Genomic DNA, 26,935 nt, shown 5'->3' with positions numbered 1-26,935 from the left:
TTATCTTTGACAATGCAGCATAAGGAACAGATTTCAATATTTATGGTTAATCTTCAGTTGTCAATTGTAACACAATAACTTGGTACCTGTATTTTGGCAGCAGATTCCCTGAGGCATTACTTGTATAACTGCCATTTCACTTATAGGGCAAATGGTTTTCATGCATTCTAGTCTATCTGAAATTATGGTATTTGTGCCACGCACAACTTGGGTGACTCGTACCTATATTGGTGAGCATTATTTTTCAAGTGACATTTCAGTATAAAAAGTTAAAAAGAATCAAACAATTTATAAAATGCATGCCATTGTTATCTGTGTATTAAAAATGGAGCTGCATACCATCAGAATGAAACATGAAATGCGAACAGCCACTAAGTTTGTCACCAATGGCTATAGTTTCATGTCTATTTACAAAAACAGATTCAGATCTCCATTTATTGTGGAGGGTGAAGCCATCATACAACGTGCAACATGCAACTTCTGAATCATTCACTACCAGTTAATCTGTTTTTGGTGATGGTGGTTGAGGGACGAATGTTGGAGAACTCCTTGCTCCTCTTCGAATGGTGCCACTATGTCTTTAACTGCAACTGAAATGTCGATCTGGATTATGTGGTATAGTTCACAACTTTCTATCTCGGAGGCAAATATGCCAAACTACATCCTTGTTCCTCATTTTATGCATTTCCAAACTCAGATAAACCATCGGTAAGAAAGAAAATAGAGGAAGCATCAACCCATGCCAATTTGACACACCTCCTGGCAACCAGATGCAGAAAAAGGGGCCCAGCAGTTCAATTGGTCACTGAACGGTGTTTGGAGACCAAAGGAAGGAAGAGGAAAGAGAAAAAGAGAAAAAGAAAGATTTTCAAAGTGGAAGGGAAGACAAAGGGGTACTAATTTTATTACCACATGACTCATGCTTTGCAATATTTTGCATAGGAACAATAATGATTATCCTCAAACATTCAATATTTAAAGTTATCCTAATTAAAAGGTGAGTCATGTGATCAAGTATTTACCAGAGCCTGAAGCATTCCATCGATTACAACCATGCCTTCCATTGTCTGATTGGCTTTAGATAATGAGGTCAATGCCCAATCCAAGAAGTCTGGCAATCTTTTCTCTTTAACATCTGGGCGAGTTACAAACCTGTTCAGAACGAACAGAAAACACTAAATTAATAGTTATAAAACGAAGAATTTGTATTTACTTATTTAAACCTTTAGCTACGGCTAAAGGATAAACTGACAAGAAATCCAAAGGTAATTATTGTGTATGGAGAAAGAGGCAGACTGAACACTGTGAGCTCAAAGTAAAGTATGACCTTAGTCTTTTATTGCAGGTCTCCAGAGTGCCTCTCCAACCTGTGAAGTCTTCTTAAATACCTGTGCTCCCAAGGGATTATGGGATCCCTTGGGTCTCCGGGGAATGAGCCCTCTGGTGGCGATACAGAGTAAATACAAGTCCACACATTTATATAACAACATTCCCCCCCCCAAAGTCAATAGTGTAACTATTTACAATGCGAGTCAATCTGGGACCCTTCTTGCCCTGGTTGATCATCTTGGTGTGAAAGCTGGTGTTGCTGAATCATTTGTTGGGCCCTCACTGGGCTGCTGTGCAGCTGGCCTTGCTGGGCTGCCTGGTGTGTTGGGCCCCGAAGGGCTGCTGTGGATGATGGGTTCTGCTTCGTGGTCAACCGTGGTGCCAGCTGCCACTGGTGTGTGTGTTGGGGGATCAAAAAAGGTAGGGTCCAAGGTGGGTTGTTCAGGGTAGTCCGTGAATCTGAGTTTGATTTGGTCCAAGTGTTTCCAGTGAATGAGTCCATTTGAAAGTTTGACCCGAAACACCCTGCTACCCTCTTTGGCCATGACAGTGCCAGGAAGCCACTTGGGACCTTGTCCATAATTTATTATAAAATATGACTTCATTATGACTTCAATCTCGCGTGAAACATTTGCGCTGTCATGGTATGCACTTTGTCGAAGCCGCCTGCTCTCTACCTATTCATGTAGATCAGGGTGAACTAACGAGAGCCTTGTCTTAAGTGCTCTTTTCATGAGTAGTTCAGCAGGTGGGATCCCAGTGAGTGAGTGGGGTCTCATGCTGTAGTTAAGCAGGACTCAGGATAGGCGAGTCTGCAGTGAGCCTTCAGTTACCTTCTTCAAGCCTTGCTTGATGGTTTGCACTGCTCTCTCTGCCTAACCACTGGATGCTGGTTTAAATGGGGCAGATGTGGCATGTTTGATCCCGTTATGGGTCATGAATTCTTTGAACTCAGCACTGGTAAAACACGGCCCGTTGTCGCTCACCACGGGTGAGCCGTGTGTGGCAAACATGGCCCGCAGGCTTTCAGTGGTGGCAGCGGACGTGCTAGCCGACATTATCTCACATTCAATCCACTTGGACAACGCGTCTACAACCACAAGGAACATTTTAACCCAAGAACGGGCTTGCATAGTCGACATGTACCCTCGACCACGGTTTGGAGGGCCAAGACCATAAACGTAACGGCGCCTCCCTGGGTACATTGCATAACTGCGAGCATGTATTACATCTGTGAATGCAGGACTCTAAGTCCGCATCGATACCGGGCCAGCACACGTGGGATCTGGCTATCGCTTTCATCATTACGATGCCTGGGTGGGTACTTGGAGGTCATTGATGAAGGTGTCTCTGCCCTTCTTGGGGACCACTGCTCGATTGCCCCACAGAAGGCACTCTGCCTGTATAGACATTTCATCTTTGCGCTGCTGGAATGGCTTTATCTCTTCCTGCATTTCCACTGGGACACTGGACCAGCTCCTGTGAAGCACACAGCTTTTGACTATAGATAATAAGGGGCCCTGGCTTGTCCAGGTTTTGCTCTGCCAGGCATGACGGGGGATTGCTCACTCTCAAATGCTTCCATAACCATGGCTAGATCTGTGGGCTGCGCCATTTCCACCCCCGTGGTGGGCAATGGCAGCTGACTGAGAGCATCGGCGCAGTTTTCTCTGCCTGGCCTGTGGTCGATGGCGCAGTTGTATGCGGACAACGTGAGCGCCCATCTCTGGATGTGGACCGATGCATTGGTATTTACCCCTTTATTCTCGGAAAACAGGGATATAAGTGGCTTATGGTCAGTTTCCAATTCGAATTTTAGCCCAAACAGGTATTGATGCATTTTCTTTACCCCATAGACACACGCTAACGCTTCTTTTTCAAACATGCTATAGGCTCTCTCGGCTTTAGACAGACTCCTGGATGCATAAGCAATTGGTTGCAGTTTCCCGAAATCATTAGCTTGTTGCAATACACACCCGACGCCATACGACGATGCATCACATGCTAGTACCAAACGCTTACATAGATCATACAACCCAAGCAATTTGTTTTGAGCCTAACAATTTTCTCGCTTTTTCAAAGGCACTTTCTTGGCTTTTGCCCCAAACCCATTTGTCCCCTTTTCGTAGTAAGACATGCAGTGGTTCGAGCAGGGTGCTGAGATCCAGTAAGAAGTTACCAAAGTAGTTCAAGAGTCCCAGAAACGACCGCAGCTCCGTCACGTTCTGTGGCCTCGGTGCATTTTCGATTGCCTCCATCTTCGCGTTGGTGGGCCTGATGCCATCCGCCGCAATCCTCCTTCCCAGGAACTCCACTTCAAGCGCCAGGGAAACGCTCTTCGAGCGTTTTAACCTGAGCCCCACGTGGTTGAGTCGACTAAGAACCCAGGTTCTGCAGGTGCTCGACTGTGTTTCGATCTGTGACCAAGATGTCATCCTGGAAGACCACGGTGTGTGGGACCAACTTCAGTAAACTTTCCATGTTCCTCTGGAATATCACCGCCGCTGATCGGATTCTAAACGAGCATCTGTTATAAACACCTTTGTGCGTGTTAATGCAGGGGAGGGCCTTAGATGATTCCTCCAGTTCCTGCGTCATGTAGGCTGAAGTCAGATCCAGCTTTGTGAATGTCTTTCCTCCCGCCAGCGTTGCAAAGAGGTCGTTGGCTTTTGTTAGTGGGTATTGGTCCTGCAGGGAGAAATGATTGGTAGTTACTTTGTAATCGCCACAGATTCTGATGGTGCCGTCTCCCTTGAGGACTGGAACAATAGGACTGGCCCACTCGCTGAATTCGATCGGTGAAATGATGCCCTCTCGTTGCAGCCCGTTTAGTTCGATCTCTACCCTTTCTCTCATCATGTATGGTACTGCTCTCGCCTTGTGATGGATGGGTCGCGCCCCCGAAATCAGGTGGATCTGCACTTTTGCTCCTTGGAATTTTCCGATGCATGGTTCGAACAGCAAAGGAAATTTGTTGAAGGCTTGGGCACACGAAGTGTCGTCAGCGGGCGATAGCGCTCGGACGTCGTCCCAGTTCCAGTGTATCTTTTCCAGCCAGCTCCTGCCGAGCAGCGTGGGACCATCGCCCGGTACCACCCAGAGTGGTAGCTTGTGCACCGCTCCATCGTAGGAGACCTTTACGGTAGCACTGCCAATTACAGGAATCAGTTCTTTAGTGTACGTTCTTAGTCTTGTGCGAACTGGAGTTAAGACTGGCCTTGAGGCCTTGTTGCACCACAACCATTCAAAAGTCTTGTTGCCCATGATGGACTGGCCCGTGTCCAGCTCCATTGACTCCGGGAGTCCATTTAGTTCAACATTTAGCATTATCGGGGGACATTTCGGGGTGAATGTGTGCACCCCATGTACCTCTGCCTCCTCTATCTGAGGTTCTGGTTCGTGGTGATCCTCCGTGGATCTGTCCTCCTCTGCAATGTGGTGGTTTTCAGGTTTAACAGGCTTAGCAGCTCGCCTGCACACTTGTTGGAGGTGTCCCATTGTTCCACAGCCCTTGCAAACGTATCCTTTGAATCGGCATGAATGGAAACGATAATCACCCCCCGCAGCGCCAACAAGGTGTTAATGCCTTGCATTCATCACCCTTGATGATGGACTCTGAGACATCTGCGGACATGTAGCTGCAGGTATGTGTGACCTGCTCTGTACGTTAAGATTCGAAAACAACATCACTTTGTTCACAGTACTTGTAGCAGCACTTGTGTGCTGAGAGATTTGCTTCGTATTGTCACTGGTGGCAATGAACGCCTGGGCTATCGCTATGGCCTTACTCAAGGTTGGGGTCAAAAGCTTGCGAAGTATGGTTTCGTGGCCAATGCCAAGTATGAAAAAGTCTCTGAGCATGTGCTCCAAATGTCCTTCAAATTCGCAATGTCCTGCAAAGCGTCTCAGCTCGGCGACATAACTCGCCACTTCCTGGCCTTCAGACCTTTTGTCGGTGTCGAACCGGTACCTCGCCATCAGAACGCTTTCCTTTGGATTCAAATGCTCTCGGACGAGTGTGCACAAATCGTCGTACGATTTCTCTGTGAGTTTCGCTGGAGTGAGCAGATTTTTCATGAGGCCATACGTTGATGCCCCACAGACGGTGAGGAGGATCGCTCTACGTTTGGCAGCGCTCTCTTCCCCATCTAGCTCGTTGACCACAAAGTATTGGTCGAGTCGCGCCACAAAAGTTTCCCAATCATCTCCCTCCGAAAATTTATCCAGGATGCCCACTGTTCTCTGCATCTTTGGGTTCGCTATCTGTATCTCGCCGCCAGTTGTTGTGTATGGAGAAAGAGGCAGACTGAACACTGAGCTCAAAGTAAAATGTAACCTTAGCCTTTTATTGCAGGTCTCCAGAGTGCCTCTCCAACCTGGGAAGCCTTCTTAAATACCTGTGCTCCCAAGGGATTATGGGATCCCTTGGGACTCCGGGAAATGAGCCCTCTGGTGGCTGTACAGAGTAAATACAAGTCCACATATATAACAATATTGACATCTAGTCCTATTATCATGCTATGTCAAAAAGACAAAGGAATGCAGGTCCCCACAACCGGTGACAGCAGCTACACAAGAAATAATCTAACTTTCTATAACAAGCAGATGTACAGGTAAATTATTCAAGGTCAAACTTTGGTAATTGATGCAAACAGGACACATTATCAGTGTTAAATACAAGGAGAAATACTCTTCCATATGCTGCAATCAGGACTAAGATCAGTCGGAAAGATTTCTTTATAGATTATAGCTGGCCTCGACTCAGCTCCTCTTCCATTGTAACTCATGTCAAGATTTCAGTATTTAAGGAATCTGTAACATTGGCTTAACTTTATGTCTAGTAAGAGGATAAAAAAAACACAGTAAAAATTTTACAAACAAGACCAAAGGTTAAGCACTATGAGGGCGAACAATTCGCCAACCTTGCGCCAGGTTTTTCGGCGATATTTTGCAGCTTACGGTGAAAAATAGTGAACAGGAAATTCAGCGAAGTCTTGCACCGGTGGTTTTTAAGTACCACTGGAGAGTGGACCGGCGGCGTGCAAGACTCGAAATAGCACTTTCGCCAAAAATTTGGCTCACAGTGCAACCGTAGTTCGGACGAAAAAAAACACCAAGGAAAAACTCAGTTTTAATAACATAAGAAATAGGAACCGGAGTAGACCATATAGCCCCTCGAGCCTGCTCCGCCATTCAATAAGATCATGACTGATCTGATCAGGGACTCAGCTCCACTTCCACGCCCACTCCCCATAACCCCTTATCATTTAACAAACTGTCTATTTCTGTCTTAAATTTATTCAATGTCCCAGCTTCCATAGCTCTCTGAGGCAGCGAATTCCACAAATTTACAACCCTCAAAGAAGAAATTCCTCCTCATCTGTTTTAAATGGGCGGCCCCTTATTCTAAGATTATGCCCTCTAGTTCTAGTCTCCCCCACCAGTGGAAACATCCTCTCTGCATCCACTTTGTCAAGCCCCCTCATAATCTTATATGTTTCGATAAGATCACCTCTCATTCTTCTGAATTCCAATGAGTAGAGGCCAAACCTACTCAACCTTTCCTCATAAATCAACCCCCTCATCCCCGGAATCAACCGAGTGAACCTTCTCTGAACTGCCTCCGAAGCAAGTATATCCTTTCGTAAATATGGAAACCAAAACTGCACGCAGTATTACAGGTGTGGCCTCACCAATACCTTGTATAACTATAGCAAGACTTCCCTGTTTTATATTCCATCCCCTTTGCAATAAAGGCGAAGATACCATTGGCTTTTCTGATCACTTGCTGTACCTGGATACTATCCTTTTATTTCATGCACAAGTACGCCCAGGTCCCGCTGTACTGCGGCACTTTGCAATCTTTCTCCATTTAAATAATAACTTGCTCTTTGATTTTTTTCTGCCAAAGTGCATGACCTCACACTTTCCAACATTATACTCCATCTGCCAAATTTTTGCCCACTTACTATCTATGTCCTTTTTGTGTCCTCCTCACCCATTGCTTTTCCTCCCATCTTTGTATCGTCAGCAAACTTGGCTACGTCACACTCAGTCCCTTCTTCCAAGTCGTTAATATAGATTGTAAATAGTTGGGGTCCCAGCACTGATCCCTGCCGCACCCCACTAGTTACTGGTTGCCAACCAGAGAATGAACCATTTATCCCAACTCTCTGTTCTGTTAGTTAGCCAATCCTCTATCCATGCTAATATATTACCCCCCAACCCCGTGAACTTTTATCTTGTGCAGTAACCTTTTATGTGGCACCTTGTCAAATGCCTTCTGGAAGTCCAAATACACCACATCCACTGGTTCCCCTTTATCCACCGTTCCCCTTTATCCACCTTGTTCGTTACATCCTCAAAGAACTCCAGCAAATTTGTCAAACATGACTTCCCCTTCATAAATCCATGCTGACTCTGCCTGACCAAATTTTGCTCATCCAAATGTCCTGCTACTGCTTCTTTGATAATGGACTCCAACATTTTCCCAACCACAGATGTTAGGCTAACTGGTCTATAGTTTCCTGTTTTTTGTCTGCCTCCTTTTTTTAAATAGGGGCGTTACATTTGCAGTTTTCCCATCTGCTGGGTCCTCCCCAGAATCCAGCTCTTGGAATAGCGGCAGGTGTGAAGAACTGCAAAAAAGATAAGTTAAAGTTTTATTTTTTAATTCTTTTGCAGCGATTCGATAGTTAAGTGTCTTGTGAATGGTTTATGATTTTTTATTTTTTGGAATTTTTTGGGAGATGTTTCCCCCCCCCCCCCCTCATCCCCAGGCCCAACTCTTAGCGGTATCGGCCTCGGAGAAAAGTTGCAGAAGATACGCTGTTTGCACCACGAGTCCTTGTGCAACGCCGATTTTTACTGCTGGGCGAATTTTATCCCGAATGTTAGGCCTCGCCATCAGCAAAAAACAAATTTTTAGCCCTATATTTTTCCAGCAGATCTGCAACCTCAACACTCTTCAGGATATGACTCATACTTTTATGCTGTCTCTTAATAGCAATGACTGAATGACAAGATGCATTGTTGTTGAACTAGTACTTAAGTTGTGTATATATATATATATATATATATAGTTCGCAATGAGACAGAAATATTAGTGGTTTTATTAGTGCACTTTAACATGCCCGCATGTTAATAACACACAGCACAATTTTAGTCGACTCATTCGTTATCATCGAAAGGCTAATGACCACAACACATACGAGATGTCCAAACGATCAAAATAGGTCATCACATCAATTATGTTAAAACATCAATTGAAACATAATCATATTTTCCATTCATGTAAAAATGGATATTATATTTCCTTTCCTGTTGTCAAACTTCATAATATTGTCAATGTTATTCCCCACTAGATGGTGCTAAAAGTTTATTACTGCATGTAATGTATGCATCTGTGAGTACTCTCACAGGTTTGTGGAGCTGTTGCATTGAGAGTGGCTTAGCCAGTCACGTCATATTCACAAGACTCAAATGAGGCAGTTGAGTCGAGGTCATCCATGATGAGGCAAGCAGTTGTGAGCCGAGTAGATGAACTGGTAATGTGTAGTGTGATTATTAAACCTTTGTTAATAAATCAACTAGTTCTTAATAGCAATGTGTTGCTATGAATTCTTAAGCAAAGAACCCATGAAGCAAATACATTATATTGCATATGGCCAAAACAGGAGCACGAGGAGGCCATACAGCCCTCGAGCCAGCTCTGCCATCCAATAAGATCATGGCTGGTCATCAACCCCAACTCCACTTTCCCGCTCGATCCATCCCTTGAAGCCTCTACAGTCCAAAAATCAATCTATATCTCTCTTGAATATACTCAATGACTAAGCATCTGCAGCTCTTTGGGGCAGAGAATTCTAAAGATTCACAACCCTCTGATTATGAGGAGGAATTTCTTCACTCAATCTTAAAGGTCGGCCCCTTATCCTGAGACTATGCTCCCAATTCTAGACTCTCCAGCCAGGTGAAATAATCTCTTAGCATCTACCCTGTCAGTCCCCTTCAGAATCTTCTATGTTTCAATGAGATCACCTCTCATTCTTCTAAACTGCAGAGTATAGACCCAATCTACTCAAGCTTTCCTCATAGGACAACCCTCTCAACCCAGGAATCAATCTAGTGAACCTTTGTTGCACTACCTCCAAGGCAAGTATATCCTTCTAACTACCAGACCGGATTGTAATTGTGACTTGAGCAGTGCAAGATAAATATCAAGACTGTCAAATTTTTTCAACGTTGTTTAGAACTTAATTTATAGATTTAATTTTCAGCTTCTGCTCTGTCAAAGATGTCTGCCATGAAAAATAAATTTTCCTTTTAAGTCATATTTCTACCTTCTAGATCGTTTTTCCTCAGACATTTACCTCCATAATACTTATCTATTGTTAAAAATCCGTGCCAATCTGTTTTACCTTTTTAAATGTTTCCTTTAGTTTCCACAACAATGATTTCTGGTCTCGAGCAGTTTTTCCTAAACAGATTTTGTTGTAAATTGCATCAAGTGCATCAAATCAATGAATAATAAAAAACGTAGCACTGTTGCCTAAAATTGCCACGAGTAAAGCGAAAGAGAAGTTTTTAAAAAAATATGTAAAGCTTTTCTGTCTTCTTCAGTCTAAACATTTTATCACTTTCTTCAATTCCCCGGGTTCTACTTTTTCCTCTCATAGAAACATAGAAAATAGGTGCAGGAGTAGGCCATTCGACCCTTCGAGCCTGCACCGCCATTCAATGAGTTCATGGCTGAACATGCAACTTCAGTACCCCATTCCTGCTATATCGCCATACCCCTTGATCCCCCTAGTATTAAGGACTACATCTAACTCCTTTTTGAATATATTTAGTGAATTGGCCTCAACAACTTCCTGTGGTAGAGAATTCCACAGGTTCAACACTCTCTGGGTGAAGAAGTTTCTCCTCATCTCGGTCCTAAATGGCTTACCCCTTATCCTTAGACTGTGACCCCTGGTTCTGGACTTCCCCAACATTGGGAACATTCTTTCTGCATCTAACCTGTCTAAACCCATCAGAATTTTAAACGTTTCTATGAGATCCCCTCTCATTCGTCTGAACTCCAGTGAATACAAGCCCAGTTGATCCAGTCTTTCTTGATATGTCAGTCCCGCCATCCCGGGAATCAGTCTGGTGAACCTTCGCTGCAATCTAGTTGGTTCCTCAACATATTGGTCAAGAAAATCATCATCCCTAATACACTCCAGGAAATCCTCCTCCACCATATTGCTACTAGTTTGGTTAGCCCAATCTATATATAGATTAACGTCCTTTAATGCACGCATCCCTGATTTCTTGTTTGATGCTGTTCCCAACCTCACTACTACTGTTTGGTGGTCTGTGCACAACTCCCACTAGCGTTTTCTGCCCTTTGGTATTCTGCAGCTCCACCCATACAGATTCCACATCATACAAGCTAATATCCTTCCTTACTATTGCATTAATTTCCGCTTTAACCAGCACGCTACCCCACCTCCTTTTCCTTTCCGTTTATCCTTCCTGAATGTTGAATACCCCTGGATGTTGAGTTCCCAGCCTTGGTCACCCTGGAGCCATGTCTCCGTAATCCCATTTATATCATGTTCTTTAATCGCTGCCTGCGCAGTTAATTCGTCTTCCTTATTACAAATACTCCTCGCACTGATGCACAGAGCCTTCAGGCTTGTCTTTCAAACACACTTTGTCCCTTTAGACCTTTGCTGTAATGTGGTCCTTTTTGATTTTTGCATTAGATTTCTCTGCCCTCCACTTTTACTTTTCTTCTTTCTATCTTTTGCTTCTGCCCCCATTTTACTTCCCTCTGTCTCCCTGAGCAGCGAGGACCCCATGGGCAAGCACTTAAAATCAAAATATGAGCTCAAATGTATTCTTAATGATTTCAAAAGAAGATCATAATTGCCTGAATTCAATCCCCTGCTGCTGCGTGTTGGGTCTGCTCAGTGCTGACAGACGCGACATTGGGAAAGGCGCGTGGCGATGGTTTCACTTTGCCACCTGACCCGCCATCGATCGCGCTCGCTGACCCCACTGAAAATTCCAGCCATTGGGTCAGATACCACATGTGTATTCACGACACTCAGCTCTACCACTCCACCACCTCTCTCGAAACCTCCACTGCCTCTGTGCTATCAGGTCGATCATCTAATATCTAGTCTTGGATGAGCAATAATTTCCTCCGTTAATTATTTGGAAAATCAAAGCCATCGTCTTCGGCCCTCGCCACGAATTCCATACCATCGGCACCAGCTCCATCCTCCTGCATGGCCGTTGTCTCAGGAATTTTAGGAGGATGGATGACAAATTTACGAACAAATGCTAATGTTAATAATCAAAATTACTCGCCCTTCGTGTATCCACTATTTCTAATGCACAGAGGATTTTTACCCACATGGCTGTATTTAAAGAGAGATTCATTCTGGGCTGGGTGATAGAACTGGAGGATCATGACATCATCCCAACATTTGGTTCAGAATATTTTTGGAATTACCCACAAATAATCATATTATTCAACCCTTTCCAGTCCTGGTCCTACTTACCTTTGACCCTAAATATTTCATACTGTTTCAGGATTTGCTTACTGGGCTGTGTCTGAGTCCAGGTGAACAATCCCGCAATTTCAAAGGTGGGGTTTCTGATTCTTAGATTAGGGGTACCCCAATCCTCACAGATCCTCTGAGAAATGCCTGGTATATTATTGTACTCAGTGCTCCATTGTACAGCCCACCGCTGACCTTCTCTGTGAAAAGTTCACAATTGCTTTGCAGTTTGTTGCCCTGAGTGTGGTCTCCATTCCCAGACAATGGAGCCATTCCCAGGATTGTCAGGCCCTTTCAATACAAAGATACCTTCCTGATGGAAAAATAAATATAATTCCAGCTCCCTGATCACCTTCTTCTGCCAAAAACAGCGAAATATTGCCAAAAAAATGGGCGCAAGGCTGGCCTATGTTCAGCTCAAAGAGTTCATGGATGTTTTGGTCCAAAATCAAGGCAGCCTCTGCCTCCTCTGCTCCCTCCTCTCCCCCATCTTACACACTGTTTAGTGATCCTAGGAGTAGATGAGGAAGACATTTGCTGATCGCCCAAGGGTTGCTAAGGTAAGTGAGCTTACAATTTGCCTCTCTCCATGCTTCCCTTCACCTTTTTTAATGCCGATGCAGCGCAAGACTTCCCTGTTCAGTGACAGAAATTCTTTGCTGTTGTGACCAAGAAAGTAGATTAAATTGTCGATTAGAACGGTTACTCAATGGGAGACCTAGACCCTGATATTAACTTGGAGACACATTGGGAGCTGGTGTCAATATCGCGCGGGAAACATATAAGTAAGTTCAGCATGCCTGATTGGGGCTTTTTTAAACTCATCCAGTTCATTAGCATTTTACTTCCAGGTTTGCGGTCCGATCCGGAGCAGCGGGCGTGACGAGGACCCACATGACGCGATCTCAACTCCAGTATTTGCAGGGCCAATCCGAAGATGGAATTTGGAGGAATGAGTTTGCAAAAAAGGACCTGGCAATTAAATGATGGATTTGAGATGGGCAAAGGCGGTGCCGCACTTCAGTGATGCCCCCCTGGTGAGCCACACTTCACACAAGTGTGCAAGTGTAGATGGTGGTGGCAGGGACAGCAGTGGAGGGCACTGCCCTCACCTCCTTCCTCCTCCTCCTCGGAAACATCTGAAAGGATCTGAGCTTTTTCGCCTGTTCCTCCTGCAAATCCTAACCTCACTGCTGCGCAATGTTGTGCACAACGCAGCACACCATGACCTTTCTTCAGCATGCCGATGGGTTGTTCGATCACACATCTGGTGGTCATACAGAATTCACTGCAGCGTTGTTGGGCTTCATCGGTCAGGTTTATGACAGGGGTCACCAGTTTGATGTTGGTATCCCTTGTCTCCAAGCAGCCACATCTTAAGTCAGCTTGCAGGTCCAAAGACATCAGGGAGCTTGGACTGCCAAAGGACGTAAGCATCCTGGCAGATCCCCTGGAATCTGGCGCATACCTGCAGAAATATCTTTCTGTGGTTGCGCACCAGCTGCACATTGATGGAATGGAAGCCCTTATAGTTGACCAATACTCCTGGTTGATCTGGGAGTGCATGGATTGCCACGTGTGCAGTTGATGCATCTGTGGAAAGCCAGCCAGAGGTGCAAACCTGAGCAGCCGCTCAATCTGACTAGCTTCATCACACGTAAAATTGACATAAATTGCCTGCTCTGTATTTGTGCCATCAATCTATGTATTTGTGGACCATGGGCTGGGAGATCCTGGATATATCTCCGGCAGAAGGATCGGAGGCTAAGAAATTGTGGGCGATGGTGACTGACAGCCATAGGTAAAAATTCCCCACTTAAAGGTCCAGCAGGTAGCAGGTCTTCTTCAAGGAGGCTGCAGATGTCTGCCACCACCTGGTGCGACAACTTGGGTCTCCTGAGACACTGCTGTTCGGACATGTCAAGGAAACTCAGCCTCTGCCTGTACACCGTGTCACGGGTAGTGCTTCCTGCAAGATGCTGCTCTCTCTGCTGCGCTTGCCTCTGCTATCCAACTACAGGCCTCTGAACAGCAGGCTGGTGCTGGTCATATTGGTCCTCGTCCGAGGTCCAATCTAAGGCAACCATAATGCCACCCATTCTGATCTATTTATGAAAAATTCCAAAGCGTAGATAGTAACCTCTCAGCAAAAGTACTGTGAACAAACCCTTTCCCATTAGCAGGTAAGAAAGAAACTGTGAGTAGAGAGTACTGAGTATTTATTGCAGTATTTCCTGGAGATTGATTAAGCCCCCTCAATTGCCACTGTGTTCTCGTCTTGCCTTCACTGGCGAGTTTCAGGAAGCCTGGGAAATCCATGGATGCACTGTTAAATTTAAAAGTGAGTTGAAATATTGCTCTAATTGAGTGATTAGCACATGTTAATCGGCAATCTGCCTCTCCCAAGGAAGTTGCATGGAAGCAGCCTAACACACTTAAGTTAAAACCGGAAGTCTGCGGGCTAGAGCTGGCTTCCCGACGCGCTGACATTAAATGCTTGTTCAGGTTACAATTCCCCTCCCACTGTTAATATGGATATCAGCTGCCAGCCACAAGGAAGCATATGTATTCAACAGAAACAGTTTGGGAATGACATCAACATAGCGAGAAAGAGAGAATGCTGAATTCGATAAACAGCATCACATTTCAGACATTTCAGCGTGAATTGAAGAATCCCAGGATACAAAGGAAACACTCAAACCTTGCATTATCTGCCGTCTTATTCTACAAAGGCATTGTAAATTCACTGTACACTAATGCACATAGAACAAAATGCAATGTCCTCACAGTTCAAAGAAGAATCAGTCTGGACTGTTAAAGCAATTACCCCCAATGGTTCTCTCTCTCTCTCTCTCTCTCTCTCTCTCTGTGTCCCTGTGCCACACACCAACCCCTTGCAGACAAACAATCTGCTTCCAGACCCTTACTGATGCTGTTTTGTAACAGAACACTAGGTGGTGTTTGGGAGCACAGCAGGTTGACACCCTATGCTGAGCCAGAACTGCAAACTTGAGATAGGAAGAGAAAAAAAATGACAGCGGCAATTCCACATCCTACCACTGTGTGGCACATTTCACCAGCACATGTGTTACACCATCACCTCCGAGAAACGGTGCTTCCGAAATCATTTTAGCTCATATGTTACACCACAGATCTGCACTGAAAAATAAATATTTAAAAAATTGTTGCAACATTATGTTGTGAATTAAAAACATATGGCCACTGAAAATTAAATTTCACTTAGATGATTTATTAAAAAATTGAACCAAGTTGGTCTCCATTTTATACATTATTCTGTTTCCATGAGTCCTGTGTGAAGGACCTACAAGTCAAGACCTAAATTAGGTTGCAACTGATGCATAAAGGTCCAACTGGAAATCCAATAAGCAACAAATTCCACTACCAGGCTTCTTAGTTGCAGTCTGCATTCCCTTGCATCTTGGTGTGGATTCAGCACTCTCCTCCACATCCGCTGGACATGTGCAGGAGCTTGAATATTGTGGGAAATAAGTCACCAGGACTGTCCAGCCTATTATCCCAAGTACTGCCTTGTTAGATCTGTCACTGATGGCCATTTACAAAATAAAACTGTCAGAAGAATTCTGAGCATCCTCAGAATGCTTTGTGATGAGTGGAATGACCCAGGTGGCTGAGATCAGGATGCTTTGGAGGGTGTCTCAACAGCAGAAAGCCACATGCGCTTTTCTTAAGCAGAAAACATTTCTCAGTGTCAAACCATTGAACACAGTGGGAAGGCAACTGATCTAGTCCGATTCTCATAAAGGTAATGACTTTTATCAGCATGAGTCGTCTTCATATGGTGGTTCTTCATAGAGGCAAGTAATCTATTACCTCATTATTACACACTTAATTTTAACAAAATGAAGCTGTGCTCTATAAATACTCATGCAAAAGATCATCTTCGACTCTATGTTTATTCTATTCACATATATACACAGACTCTGGTGAAATCCAAAATGGAAAATTGTCATATGTTCAGAAGCAACAACTAAATAATGAGCAATATAACACACTTACTTGGATACGAGGACAGCAGCGGCATCCCTTGCTTTGTCACTGACTGTTAGGTAAGACTAGAATAAATAAAAACAAATTCATCCATCATTCATTAAAAGGTCATACAATGTACCAAAAGCAACAATTGTGGGGAAAGTCCAAATCTCCAATACATTAGACTAGAACCACTGAACTAGAGAGATGGTTATTTTTGGTGTGAACACTGAGATAATGGTCAGGGAGGGGGATGGCATCACTGACGGAGCTGAGTGTGTGGCAGGTGTTGAAGAAGATACCTTTAGTCTCCCCACTGTGGAGCTCCCAACTCAACTACCCTTAATCTACCTGCTAGCCTCCAATCCTCCACCTTCTATAAACTTGAATTAGTCCAAATATCTGCTATACGTATCATGTCATGTACTAAATCCCATTTGTCTATCACCCCAGCTCTGGTTAACCTACACTGGCTCCCCAACCCCAACTTGAGTTTAAAACTCTCATCTTTAAATACATCTATGGCCTCCTCCCGCCCTCTCTCTGCAGTTAGATCATTTATAAAGAGAACAGCAGGATTTAAGCATTGACCACTGGGCTGCTCCACTCCTCCAATCTCAAACTTCACCTATCATGAGCATTGTTTCCTATTTTTTATCCACTTCTTATCCAGATCCACATTCTGCCCATTTAAGTTTGCACTCTTTGTGGCTATTTCAATTTGTGTTGCCACGTCCAATGATTTATGTTGCCACTTCTAATGATTTATGTATCTGTAATCCAAGAACTCTTTGCTCCTCTACCCCATTTCGTTTCTTTCCTACATTACAACAGTGACTACACTCCAAAAGTATTTCATTGGCTGTAAAGCGCTTTGAGAAGTCCGATGGTTGTGAAAGACACTATATAAATCCAAATCTTTCTTTCCAAGGAATAAGTGGTCTCATTCATCCGACAAAAATGAACCTCTCAATTCTGGCAACATCTTGGCAATTTCTTCAAAGTTCATCATTAGCTTTTTTATAATATAGAGACCAGAACTGCACCAGAATTCCCCAAGTGTGGTCTAACCAAGGTTCTGTATAAATGAAACATAACTTCCTTGCTTTTGTATTCTATTCCTCTAGAAATGAAACCCCAAGTTAACTTAAAGCAAATTTAAAATGGACAATTATAACACAGCTGAGGGGCACAGCACTCACCTTTGCTATATTCAAAATCCGATCCATAGTTGGTGTCCTAGATTGTCCTGCCAGTGTCGAGTTGTTACCATCAAGTCGTGCCATATCAAATGGAAGTAAACAGGTCATGGATAACCACAATAAAAGTATGTAACGAGTCTCCCAGGTCTGAAATACAGAAAGAAAAGGAATAGTTGCATACCATTATAATCATTAAAATACATACGAGTCATGAGGTCATCATCTCCTCTGGACGCCTTCCCTCCACAGCCGCCAACCTCATAGTTCCCCAACCCCACACAGCCCGCTTCTACCTCTTTCCCAACATCCACAAACAGGACTGCCCTGGTAGACCCATCGTTTCAGCCTGTTCTTGCCCCACGGAACTTGTCTCTTCCTATCTTAACTCTATTTTTTCTCCCCTTGTCCAGTCTCTTCCCTCTTACATCCGCGACTCTTCCAATGCCCTCCACCACTTTAACAGTTTCCACTTTCGTGGCCCCAACTGTCTCCTTTTCACTATGGACGTCCAATCCCTCTACTCCTCCATCCCCTACCACAACAGCCTAAGAGCGTGAGCCTGAGTCCCCATCCACCACCACTACTCTCCTCCTCCGCATGAAGGAACTTATTCTCACATTCAACAACTGCTCCTTCAACTCCACTCACTTCCTCCAAATTAAAGGTGTTGCTATGGGAACCTGCATGGGTCCTAGCTATGCCTGTCTTTCAGTGGGATATGTGGAACATTCTTTGTTCCAGTCATACTCAGGTCCCCTCCCTCATCTCTTTTTACGTACATTGATGACTGTATCAGTGTCGTTTCCTGCTCTCATCCTGAACTAGAAAATTTCATTCACTTTGCTTCCAATTTCCACACTTTCCTCACCTTCACATGGTCCATCTCCGACTCTTCCCCTCCTTGAATTTTAGGTCTCTATTTCTGGAGATAGGCTGTTGACAAACATTCACTGTGAGCCCACTGACTCCCATAGCTACCTACACTACACTTCCTCCCAACCCTCTTCCTGTAAGGACTCTATTCCATTCTCTCAGTTTCTCCGTCGCATCTGCTCTGACAACATCATCCATATTAGTGCATCCGACATGTCTTTCTTCCTCAACCGAGGATTCTCCTCTACCATGGTTGCTTAAAGAGGAAACCAATGCAGTAGTAAGGAAGGATATTAGCTTGGATGATGTGGAATCTGTATGGGTAGCGCTGCAGAACACCAAAGGGCAGAAAACGCTAGTGGAAGTCATGTACAGACCACCAAACAGTAGTAGTGAGGTTGGGGACAGCATCAAACAAGAAATTAGGGATGCGTGCAATAAAGGTACAGCAGTTATCATGGGCAACTTTAATCTACATATTGATTGGGCTAACCAAACTGGTAGCAGCACGGTGGAGGAGGATTTCCTGGAGTGTATTAGTAGTAGTTTTCTAGACCAATATGTCGAGGAACTAACTAGAGGGCTGGCCATCCTAGACTGGGTGATGTGTAATGAGAAAGAACTAATTAGCAATCTTGTTGTACGAGGCCCCTTGAGGAAGAGTGACCATAATATGGTAGAATTCTTTATTAAGATGGAGAGTGACACAGTTAATTCAGAGACTAGGGTCCTGAACTTAAGGAAAGGTAACTTCGATGGTATGAGACGTGAACTGGCTAGAATAGACAGGCGAATGATACTTAAAGGGTTGACGGTGTATAGGCAATGGCAAACATTTAAAGGTCACATGGATGAACTTCAACAATTGTACATCCCTGCCTGGAGTAAAAATAAAACGGGGAAGGTGGCTCAACCGTGGCGAACAAGGGAAATTAGAGATAGTGTTAAATCCAAGGAAGAGGCATATAAATTAGCTAGAAAAAGCAGCAAACCTGAGGACTGGGAGAAATTTAGAATTCAGCAGAGGAGGACAAAGGGTTTAATTAAGAGGGGGAAAATAGAGTATGAGAGGAAGCTTACTGGGAACATAAAAACTGACTGCAAAAGCTTCTATAGATACGTGAAGAGAAAAAGATTAGTGAAGACAAATGTAGGTCCCTTGTAGTCATAAACAGGTGAATTTATAATGGGGAACAAAGAAATGACAGACCAATTGAACAAATACTTCGGTTCTGTCTTCACGAAGGAAGACACAAATAATCTTCCGGAAATACTAGGGGACCAGGGGTCTAGCGAGAAGGAAGAACTGAAGGAAATCCTTATTAGTCAGGAAATTGTGTTGGGGAAATTGATGGGATTGAAGGCCGATAAATCCTCAGGGCCTGGATAGGCTGCATTCCAGAGTACTTAAGGAAGTGGCCCTAGAAATAGTGGATGCATTGGTGATCATTTTCCAACAGTCTATCGACTCTGGATCCGTTCCTATGGACTGGAGGGTAGCTAATGTAACACCACGTTTTTTTTTAAAAAGGGAGAGAAAACGGGGAATTATAGACCGGTTAGCCTGACATCAGTAGTGGGGAAAATGTTGGAATCAATTATTAAAGATGGAATAGCAGCACATTTGGAAAGCAGAAACAGGATCGGTTCAAGTCAGCATGGATTTATGAAAGGGAAATCATGCTTGACAAATCTTCTAGAATTTTTTTGAGGATGTAACTAGTAGAGTGGACAAGGGAGAACCAGTGGACTTTCAAAAAGCTTTTGACAAGGTCCGACACAAGAGATTGGTGTGCAAAATTAAAGCACATGGTTCTGGGGGTAATGTATTGACGTGGATAGAGAACTGGTTGGCAGGCAGGAAGCAAAGAGTAGGAATAAATGGGTCCTTTTCAGAATGGCAGGCAGTGCCAAGTGGGGTGCCGCAGGGCTCAGTGCTGGGACCCCAGCTATTTACAATATACATCAATGATTTAGATGAAGGAATTGAGAGTAATATCTTCAAGTTTGCAGATGACACTAAGCTGGGTGTGAGCTGTGAGGAGGACGCTAAAAGGCTACAGGGTGACTTGGACAGGTTAGGTGAGTGAGCAAATGCATGGCAGATGCAGTATACTGTGGATAAATGTGAGGTTATCCACTTTGATGTCAAAAAAATGAAGGCAGAATATTATCTGAATGGCGGCAGATTAGGAAAAGGGGAGGTGCAACGAGACCTGGGTGTCATGGTACATCAGTCATTGAAGGTTGGTATGCAGGTGCAGCAGGCGGTGAAGAAGGCAAATGGTATGTTGGCCTTCATAGCTAGGGGATTTGAGTATAGGAGCAGGGAGGTCTTGCTACAGTTGTACAGGGCCTTGGTGAGGCCTCACCTGGAATATTGTGTTCAGTTTTGGTCTCCTAATCTGAGGAAGGACATTCTTGCTATTGAGGGAGTGCAGCGAAGGTTCACCAGACTGATTCCCGGGATGACAGGACTGACATTTGAGGAGAGACTGGATCGACTGGGCCTTTATTCACTGGAGTTTAGAAGGATGAGAGGGGATCTCATAGAAACATATAAAATTCTGACGGGACTGGACAGATTAGATACAGGAAGAATGTTCCCAATGTTGGGGAAGTCCAGAACCAGGGGTCATAGTCTAAGGATAAAGGGTAAGCCATTTAGGACCGAGATGAGGAGAAACTTAGTGATTCAGAGAGTTGCTAACCTGTGGAATGAGGGAGTTAGATATGGCTCTTACGACTAAAGGGTTCAAGGGGTATGGAGAGAAAGCAGGAAAGGGGTATTGAGGTGAATGATCAGCCATGATCTTATTGAATGGTCGTGCAGGCTCGAAGGACCGAATGACCTACTCCTGCACCTATTTTCTATGTTTCTATTTCCCGCACTTCTGCTCTCACCCCTTCCCCTCCCTCCCAGAACCACGATAGGGTTCCCATTCTCCTCACCTTTCACCCCACCAACCTCCACGTTCAACGGATCCCACCACCAAAAATATCTTTCGCTCCCCTTCCCTTTCAGCATTCTGAAAGGATGGCTCCCTCTGCGACATCCTGGTCAGCTCCTCAATCACCCCCAACACCCCCTCCCCTTCCCACGGCACCTTCCCGTGCAAGTGCAGGAGATGCACCTCCTTCCTTTCCACTGTCCAGGGCCCCAAACACTCCTTGCAGGTGAAACAGCAATTTACTTGTACTTCTTTCAATTTAGTAGACTGTATTCACTGCTCACAATGCAGTCTCCTCTACATTGGGGAGACCAAACGCAGATCGGGTCACCTCTGCAGAACACCTTTGTTCAGTCCATAAGCGTGACCCTGAGCTTGCAGTCGCCTGTCACAATGGGCCCAAAATTGGCCAGGAGTTGCTCTGTTTTTTTGGAGCAACCTGATTTTTCTGGAGAATCTTAAAAATCCCCATTTTGCACATTCAATTTGCACCAGTGTAAGTGAGTTAGTTAGGATTTTTTTGGTTTGGTTTCGTTTTTTTACAAAAGGGGGCGTTACCAGCCACCTACACCAGTTTTGCCATTTAAGCCACTTTGGACAGCTAATAGTTGCTCCAAACTAACTTAGGCCAGCGTATGTGGCCACTTGTGGCCGCACAGAAAACCCTTGCGGAGAGTTAAGAAATCAGCGCAGGAAGCCAGAGATGGGGGGGGGGGGGGGGGCGGTGGTGGTGGTGGTGGTGGTGGTGGTGGTGGTGGGGGGGAAGCAGAGAGGACCTTGCAAAGCATTAAACACCTTCACAACGCTCAAGAAGCATAAAAATCATCAATAATAAATAAAAAATAAAACTTAAGTCCTACCTTCCTAACTCTGGTGCGAGAGGTCACTCGGCCAGGGATAGGTGCAGGCGGGATTATCGGGCAGGAGAGCACAGGGAGCAGGAGAACTGGCCACAGGCTCGCAGAACACACACAGAGATAGATTGGGCTGGCACAACACACAGGCTGCAGGAATCATGGGACAGGGGGCTGGGCTTGCAGAACACAAACGCAGGCAAGCTGGGCTGGGTTCACACAACACACTGGCTGCAGGAATCAACAAACAGGGGGCTGGGCTCACAGAACACACACACAGGCAGGCTGGGCTGGACTCACACAACACAATTGCTGCAGGAATCAACGGACAGCGGGCCGGGCGGCTGATGCGAGAGCCACTTGGCCGGGGATAGGTGCGGGCGGGACGACTGGGCTGGAGAGCACAGGGAACTGGCTCTCTGACTCACTCGCTCTCTATTCCAGCGATCTGATTCTCTCTCTCTCTCTCTCTATTCGAGCAGCCAGCCCAGCGCGCGTCGTGAGGCTGGGAATAGGGACGGGATGCATCGGGTCCCATGCTGCAGCACAGCTGGGGGCAGGAGCTACAGTGCATGCGTGAAACCTCCAGTGCATATGCGTTGAGCTGCCGGCACTGTTTTTCGCGCAAGGCCCTGGCTCCGCCCCATAATGGACAGACCATGCCGCGCCAAGCCATGGGAGGGGCCAGAGCGGCCAGAATCTGGGGAGATCTTTTCAGCGCTGTTTTCACCCTAGGAAGTCGGCCAAATTTGGGTTGAATAATTCTCCGCTCCACTCCCACTCTGATTTCTCCATCCTCATCCTCTGCCTCTTACACTGTTCCAATGAAGCTCAACGTAAGCTCGAGGAACAGCACCTCATCTTTCGTTTAGGCACTTTACAGCCTTCTGGACTCAGCATCGAGTTCAACAATTTCAGATCGTAGCCTCTGCCCCTATTTTTTTTCCCCCCATGGCAGCTGTTGATGATACTGCCATTTCCATTTATCCTCATCTAGACATCTTTTGTTTCTTAACTTGCCCCATGATCATCTCCTTTTGTCTCTTAATCTCTTCTGCCTTCTATCCTATCACACACCTTCCCTTTTGTTCTTCCCTCCCCCGCTTCCTTTCCCTGCCTACACTTGCTTAAACATCTGTTACATCTCTATTTCCAGTTCTGACGAAGGGTCATCGACCTGAAATGTTAACTCTGTTTCTTTCTCCATAGATGCTGCTGACCTGCTGAGTATTTCCAGCATTTTCTGTTTTTACTTCCTAATGGATTGTATTCCTGGATTATTCCACAAGCTGCAATCATTTCAACGACACAAGGATGCATGTGACTGGCGGGGCGGGAGGAAAAGAATCGTGAACTGATGCACAAAAGACCCCCAATCTGCTCATTTTCAAAAGGAATCGTCAATAGGTCTAATTAGAGGAAATTGGTTAAAATCAGATGGAACTTTTTTTCCTGATTGAAGCAACGGTTATGGGCAGATCAATGGGTAAAACGCCACCATAACAAGAACCTCTTCCACAGTATATACAAACATTTGTTGTGGCAAAGAGGATGGTTTTAAGCAACAAATGTAATTTGTTAATGCATGAAAAACAGGACATAGGGATCAATGCTGCAATGGACTAAGAGTGGACTATTACCATTAACCAGTAAGAAAGAGAAGAAGTGAACTGTTAGCAGTCCCACGCCAAGAATCTGTATGAAGACAAACTCTTTAGTTGCCTGACGACAGTGCAGCATAGCCTTCGGCCTAAACTATCTTGTCCGGCAGAGGAAGAAGCAGAACTATAAAAAGACTTGATGTAATACATCACAGTATGTAATGAAAAAAAAATACTATTATTGGCAGCATAGAATATAATGTTTCAAAAAGTTAAAGTTCCTCATTTAAATAGGAACTGGTATGCTAGTTTATGGAATTCTTATAGCAGCAATATTAATGTGTTTGTGTCAATCCCCATGAAATGTCAAAACAATTCTTAAAGCAACAACAGAACTTATTGTTTGTGACTTGGCTTTAAAACCATCACAGTCATCTAAACCACGATGTGTATGCAAAGCAGAATTGGATTCTCAAGCTCCTTTTCTTCTTTGACTTCGAATAAATGAAACAACCATATATGCAACAAGATAAATTTGCATTTAGGACTAATAAATGAACAGCATGTAAACAAGCACAGATGCTGCAAAATTTTAATAAATGGGACACAAGTAGAAAGTCTAATGTATACAGCATAAAATGTGGTACAAAGCATCCCTATTTATGCCTGCATGTCGTCAGTAAAAGTTTAAAAGATTAAAAGATTAAAATATTAAGAGACTAAGATATACAGAAGTGTAACTTATATACAAGATGTTGGGGTAGAGTTTCTTTCCAATTGCATAAAGGATCTTCTGGGCGCAGTACATAGAGGAAAACAGGGTCATTTGCATAATCAAGTCCTCCTTAATTTTCACCAATTAATTTAATGGAGTGACTCCTGCCAACGAACCAAAAGCTACTGGAAGCTGCGCAGGCAGAAGCATTCTGCGCATAGCTGTCAGGTCCCAAATTTAAAGAATAACATTCACCACAACAGACAGTGGACCTGAGAATTGCTGAAGCACATCACTAATAAAGTTTCATTAATTTTACTGTGACTAGATTAATTTAACTTTGTTTCATTGATGTTACTATAGTTTGATTAATGTTACTGGTGATTTTTCCAGTTTAAGAACCGCTGTTTTGAAGGACAAACAACAACTTTTAAAAATTAACTCACAGTCAAATTTTATTTAAAATTAACATTTCGAACAGAATTATCAAAATCTGCTTCTTTATTCCTCATTTTGGGAAGTCCAGCGACAACAAAAAAAAACAGAGGAACTGCGCATGCGCAAATTCGTTGGCAGCAGTCGCGTCCTATAATTTAAATATATGGAAAATCAGGCCAGCTCTGTTACTGGCATGTAATCTTTTTCTCCATTTGTTGCACTCAAGACAATCGTTATGGTCAAACACAGAGAAAAATCTGACAAGTTATTTTCAGTCATTTAAAAATTATGTTGATGCAGCAACTTCGCACCATTAGGAGCTCCAAAAGCACAGAGGCTGTGTCTAAGGGCTGAGTAATAGCAAGTATTAAGATAAGAAGTTGGAAATTATAACCAGTTTTTCAATCAATAATGGGAATGTATGAAAAAGCTTTTTATAGAAATTACAGTGGTCACCAAAAGATCGAAGAGCCCATAAAGAGCAATTAGCATCGAAGCAACAGGTTGCTATCGATGAATATATTTCAAGGAAATATTAAGCAGATGGGCTAAGGAGTGGCAAATGGATTTCAATAGAGGTCGAAATATACAATTCTGCACAAATTGAAAGTGTAACTAAGGGATTGCAACCTCTGCTTTTACAAGAGTACAACAAACATTTCAGGAAATAGGCTATGAATAGGGTCAAATTCTAATATTTTGATTAGACAAATTTGTACCAAAAACAAGAAACCTGTACAGTAAAATAAAAACGAAATGGGTTTTCATTACAAAAAAAAAGGAAGGATTTGGGTGTAGTTAATTTTATTTTTTCCTCGAGGTCCACCGATTTTGTAGTATAATGAAGGGATCCATGCCCCAATGCCAAACAATAGGAAATAACAAAAAGTAAGAGTCGACAAATTGTGTGTGTGTGTGTGTGTGTGTGTGTGTGTGTGTGTGTGTGTGTGTGTGTGTGTGTGTGTGTGTGTCCCTAACCCCACTTCAGAGATAGGCAGAGATTGAAGGGGTTTCCTATACAATGGTGGCAATGGGTGAGAGGTGTTTTTTAATTGCCCAGACAAGCTAACAAACGATTCACTGTTTATTTGCTGCGAAAAAAACCTTCTGTTTTGCATTTTAACAACCAATATGACCCTTTTTTGTTCAACTTCTAAGAATACACATTGTTTTTTTTTTAAAAACTCACATTAAAAATAATTTGTTTATCCAAATGCTTTCTGTGGAAAAATAGTACAAAAAAATCCTGAATTGTGACACTCTACTTACATCACAGTCTTTTGGGTCTTGCTGAGTGAGTAGATTTAATACTGGCTGCAAATCCACCACTTCATGAGGGAACAACCTCAAAAAATATTTGTAGCCACGCACCTGCAATGGCAAAAATGTGTTAGAAGAACATAAGAAATAGGAGCAGGAGTAGGCCTTATGGCCCCTTGAGCCTGCTCCACCATTCAATAAGATCATGGCTGATCATCGACCTTAATTCCACTTTCCTGCCCAATTTCCATTTCCCTTGATTCACCTAGACACCAAGGGGCCAAGTTTCGGCCTGAGTTGATCCTGTTTTTTTGGAGCAACTGGTTTAGAATGGAGTATCTTAGAAATGGCAATTAGAGAGTGGGGGGGGGGGGGGAGAAGTAGGGGGGGGGGAGAGAGAGTAGAGGGGGGGAGAGAGTGGGGGGGGGGAGAGAGTGGGGGGAGAGTAGGGGGGGAGAGTCGGGGGGGGAGAGTAGGGGGGGGAGAGTAGGGGGGGGAGAGTAGGGGGGGGAGAGTAGGGGGGGGAGAGTAGGGGGGGGAGAGTAGGGGGGGGAGAGTAGGGGGGGGAGAGTAGGGGGGGGAGAGTAGGGGGGGGGGGGGGGAGAGTGGGGGGGGGGGGGGAAGAGTGGGGGGGGGGGGGGAAGAGTGGGGGGGGGGGGGGAAGAGTGGGGGGGGGGGGAAGAGTGGGGGGGGGAAGAGTAGGGGGGGAGAGTAGGGGGGGGAAGAGTGGGGGGCGGGAAGAGTGGGGGGCGGGAAGAGTGGGGGGGGGAAGAGTGGGGGGGGGAAGAGTGGGGGGGGGAAGAGTGGGGGGGGGAAGATTGGGGGGGGGGAAGAGTGGGGGGGGGGAAGAGTGGGGGGGAGGAAGAGTGGGGGGGGGGAGAGTGGGGGGGGGGGAGAGTGGGGGGGGGGAGAGTGGGGGGGGGGAGAGTGGGGGGGGGAGAGTGGGGGGGGAGAGTGGGGGGGGGGGGAGAGTGGGGGAGGGGAGAGTGGGGGGGGGAGAGTGGGGGGGGGGAGAGTGGGGGGGGAGAGTGGGGGGGGGGAAGAGTGGGGGGGGGGGAAGAGTGGGGGGGGGAAGAGTGGGGGGGGGGAAGAGTGGGGGGGGGGGAGAGTGGGGGGGGGAAGAGTGGGGGGGGGGAGAGTGGGGG

General features: G+C 44.9%; 1 protein-coding gene across 1 annotated transcript in view; it reads right to left on the bottom strand.

The window, feature by feature from the left end:
* Nucleotides 1–26,935, bottom strand: part of tbcd (tubulin folding cofactor D) — a 400,428-nt gene that overhangs the window by 350,349 nt on the left and 23,144 nt on the right. Inside the window, exons 4-7 of the mRNA XM_070857568.1 lie at nt 25,800–25,901; nt 17,099–17,245; nt 15,924–15,979; nt 1,023–1,152 (exon numbers count right to left, since the gene is read on the bottom strand). Coding sequence (XP_070713669.1) covers nt 1,023–1,152; nt 15,924–15,979; nt 17,099–17,245; nt 25,800–25,901 — 435 coding nt within the window. The remainder of the gene's footprint in view (nt 1–1,022; nt 1,153–15,923; nt 15,980–17,098; nt 17,246–25,799; nt 25,902–26,935) is intronic.

Source organism: Pristiophorus japonicus, chromosome 16 (assembly GCF_044704955.1).
Source record: "Pristiophorus japonicus isolate sPriJap1 chromosome 16, sPriJap1.hap1, whole genome shotgun sequence".
Taxonomy (NCBI): domain Eukaryota; kingdom Metazoa; phylum Chordata; class Chondrichthyes; family Pristiophoridae; genus Pristiophorus; species Pristiophorus japonicus.
Note: the sequence above shows the minus strand (reverse complement) of the source record. Positions and strands in the feature narration are given on the sequence as shown.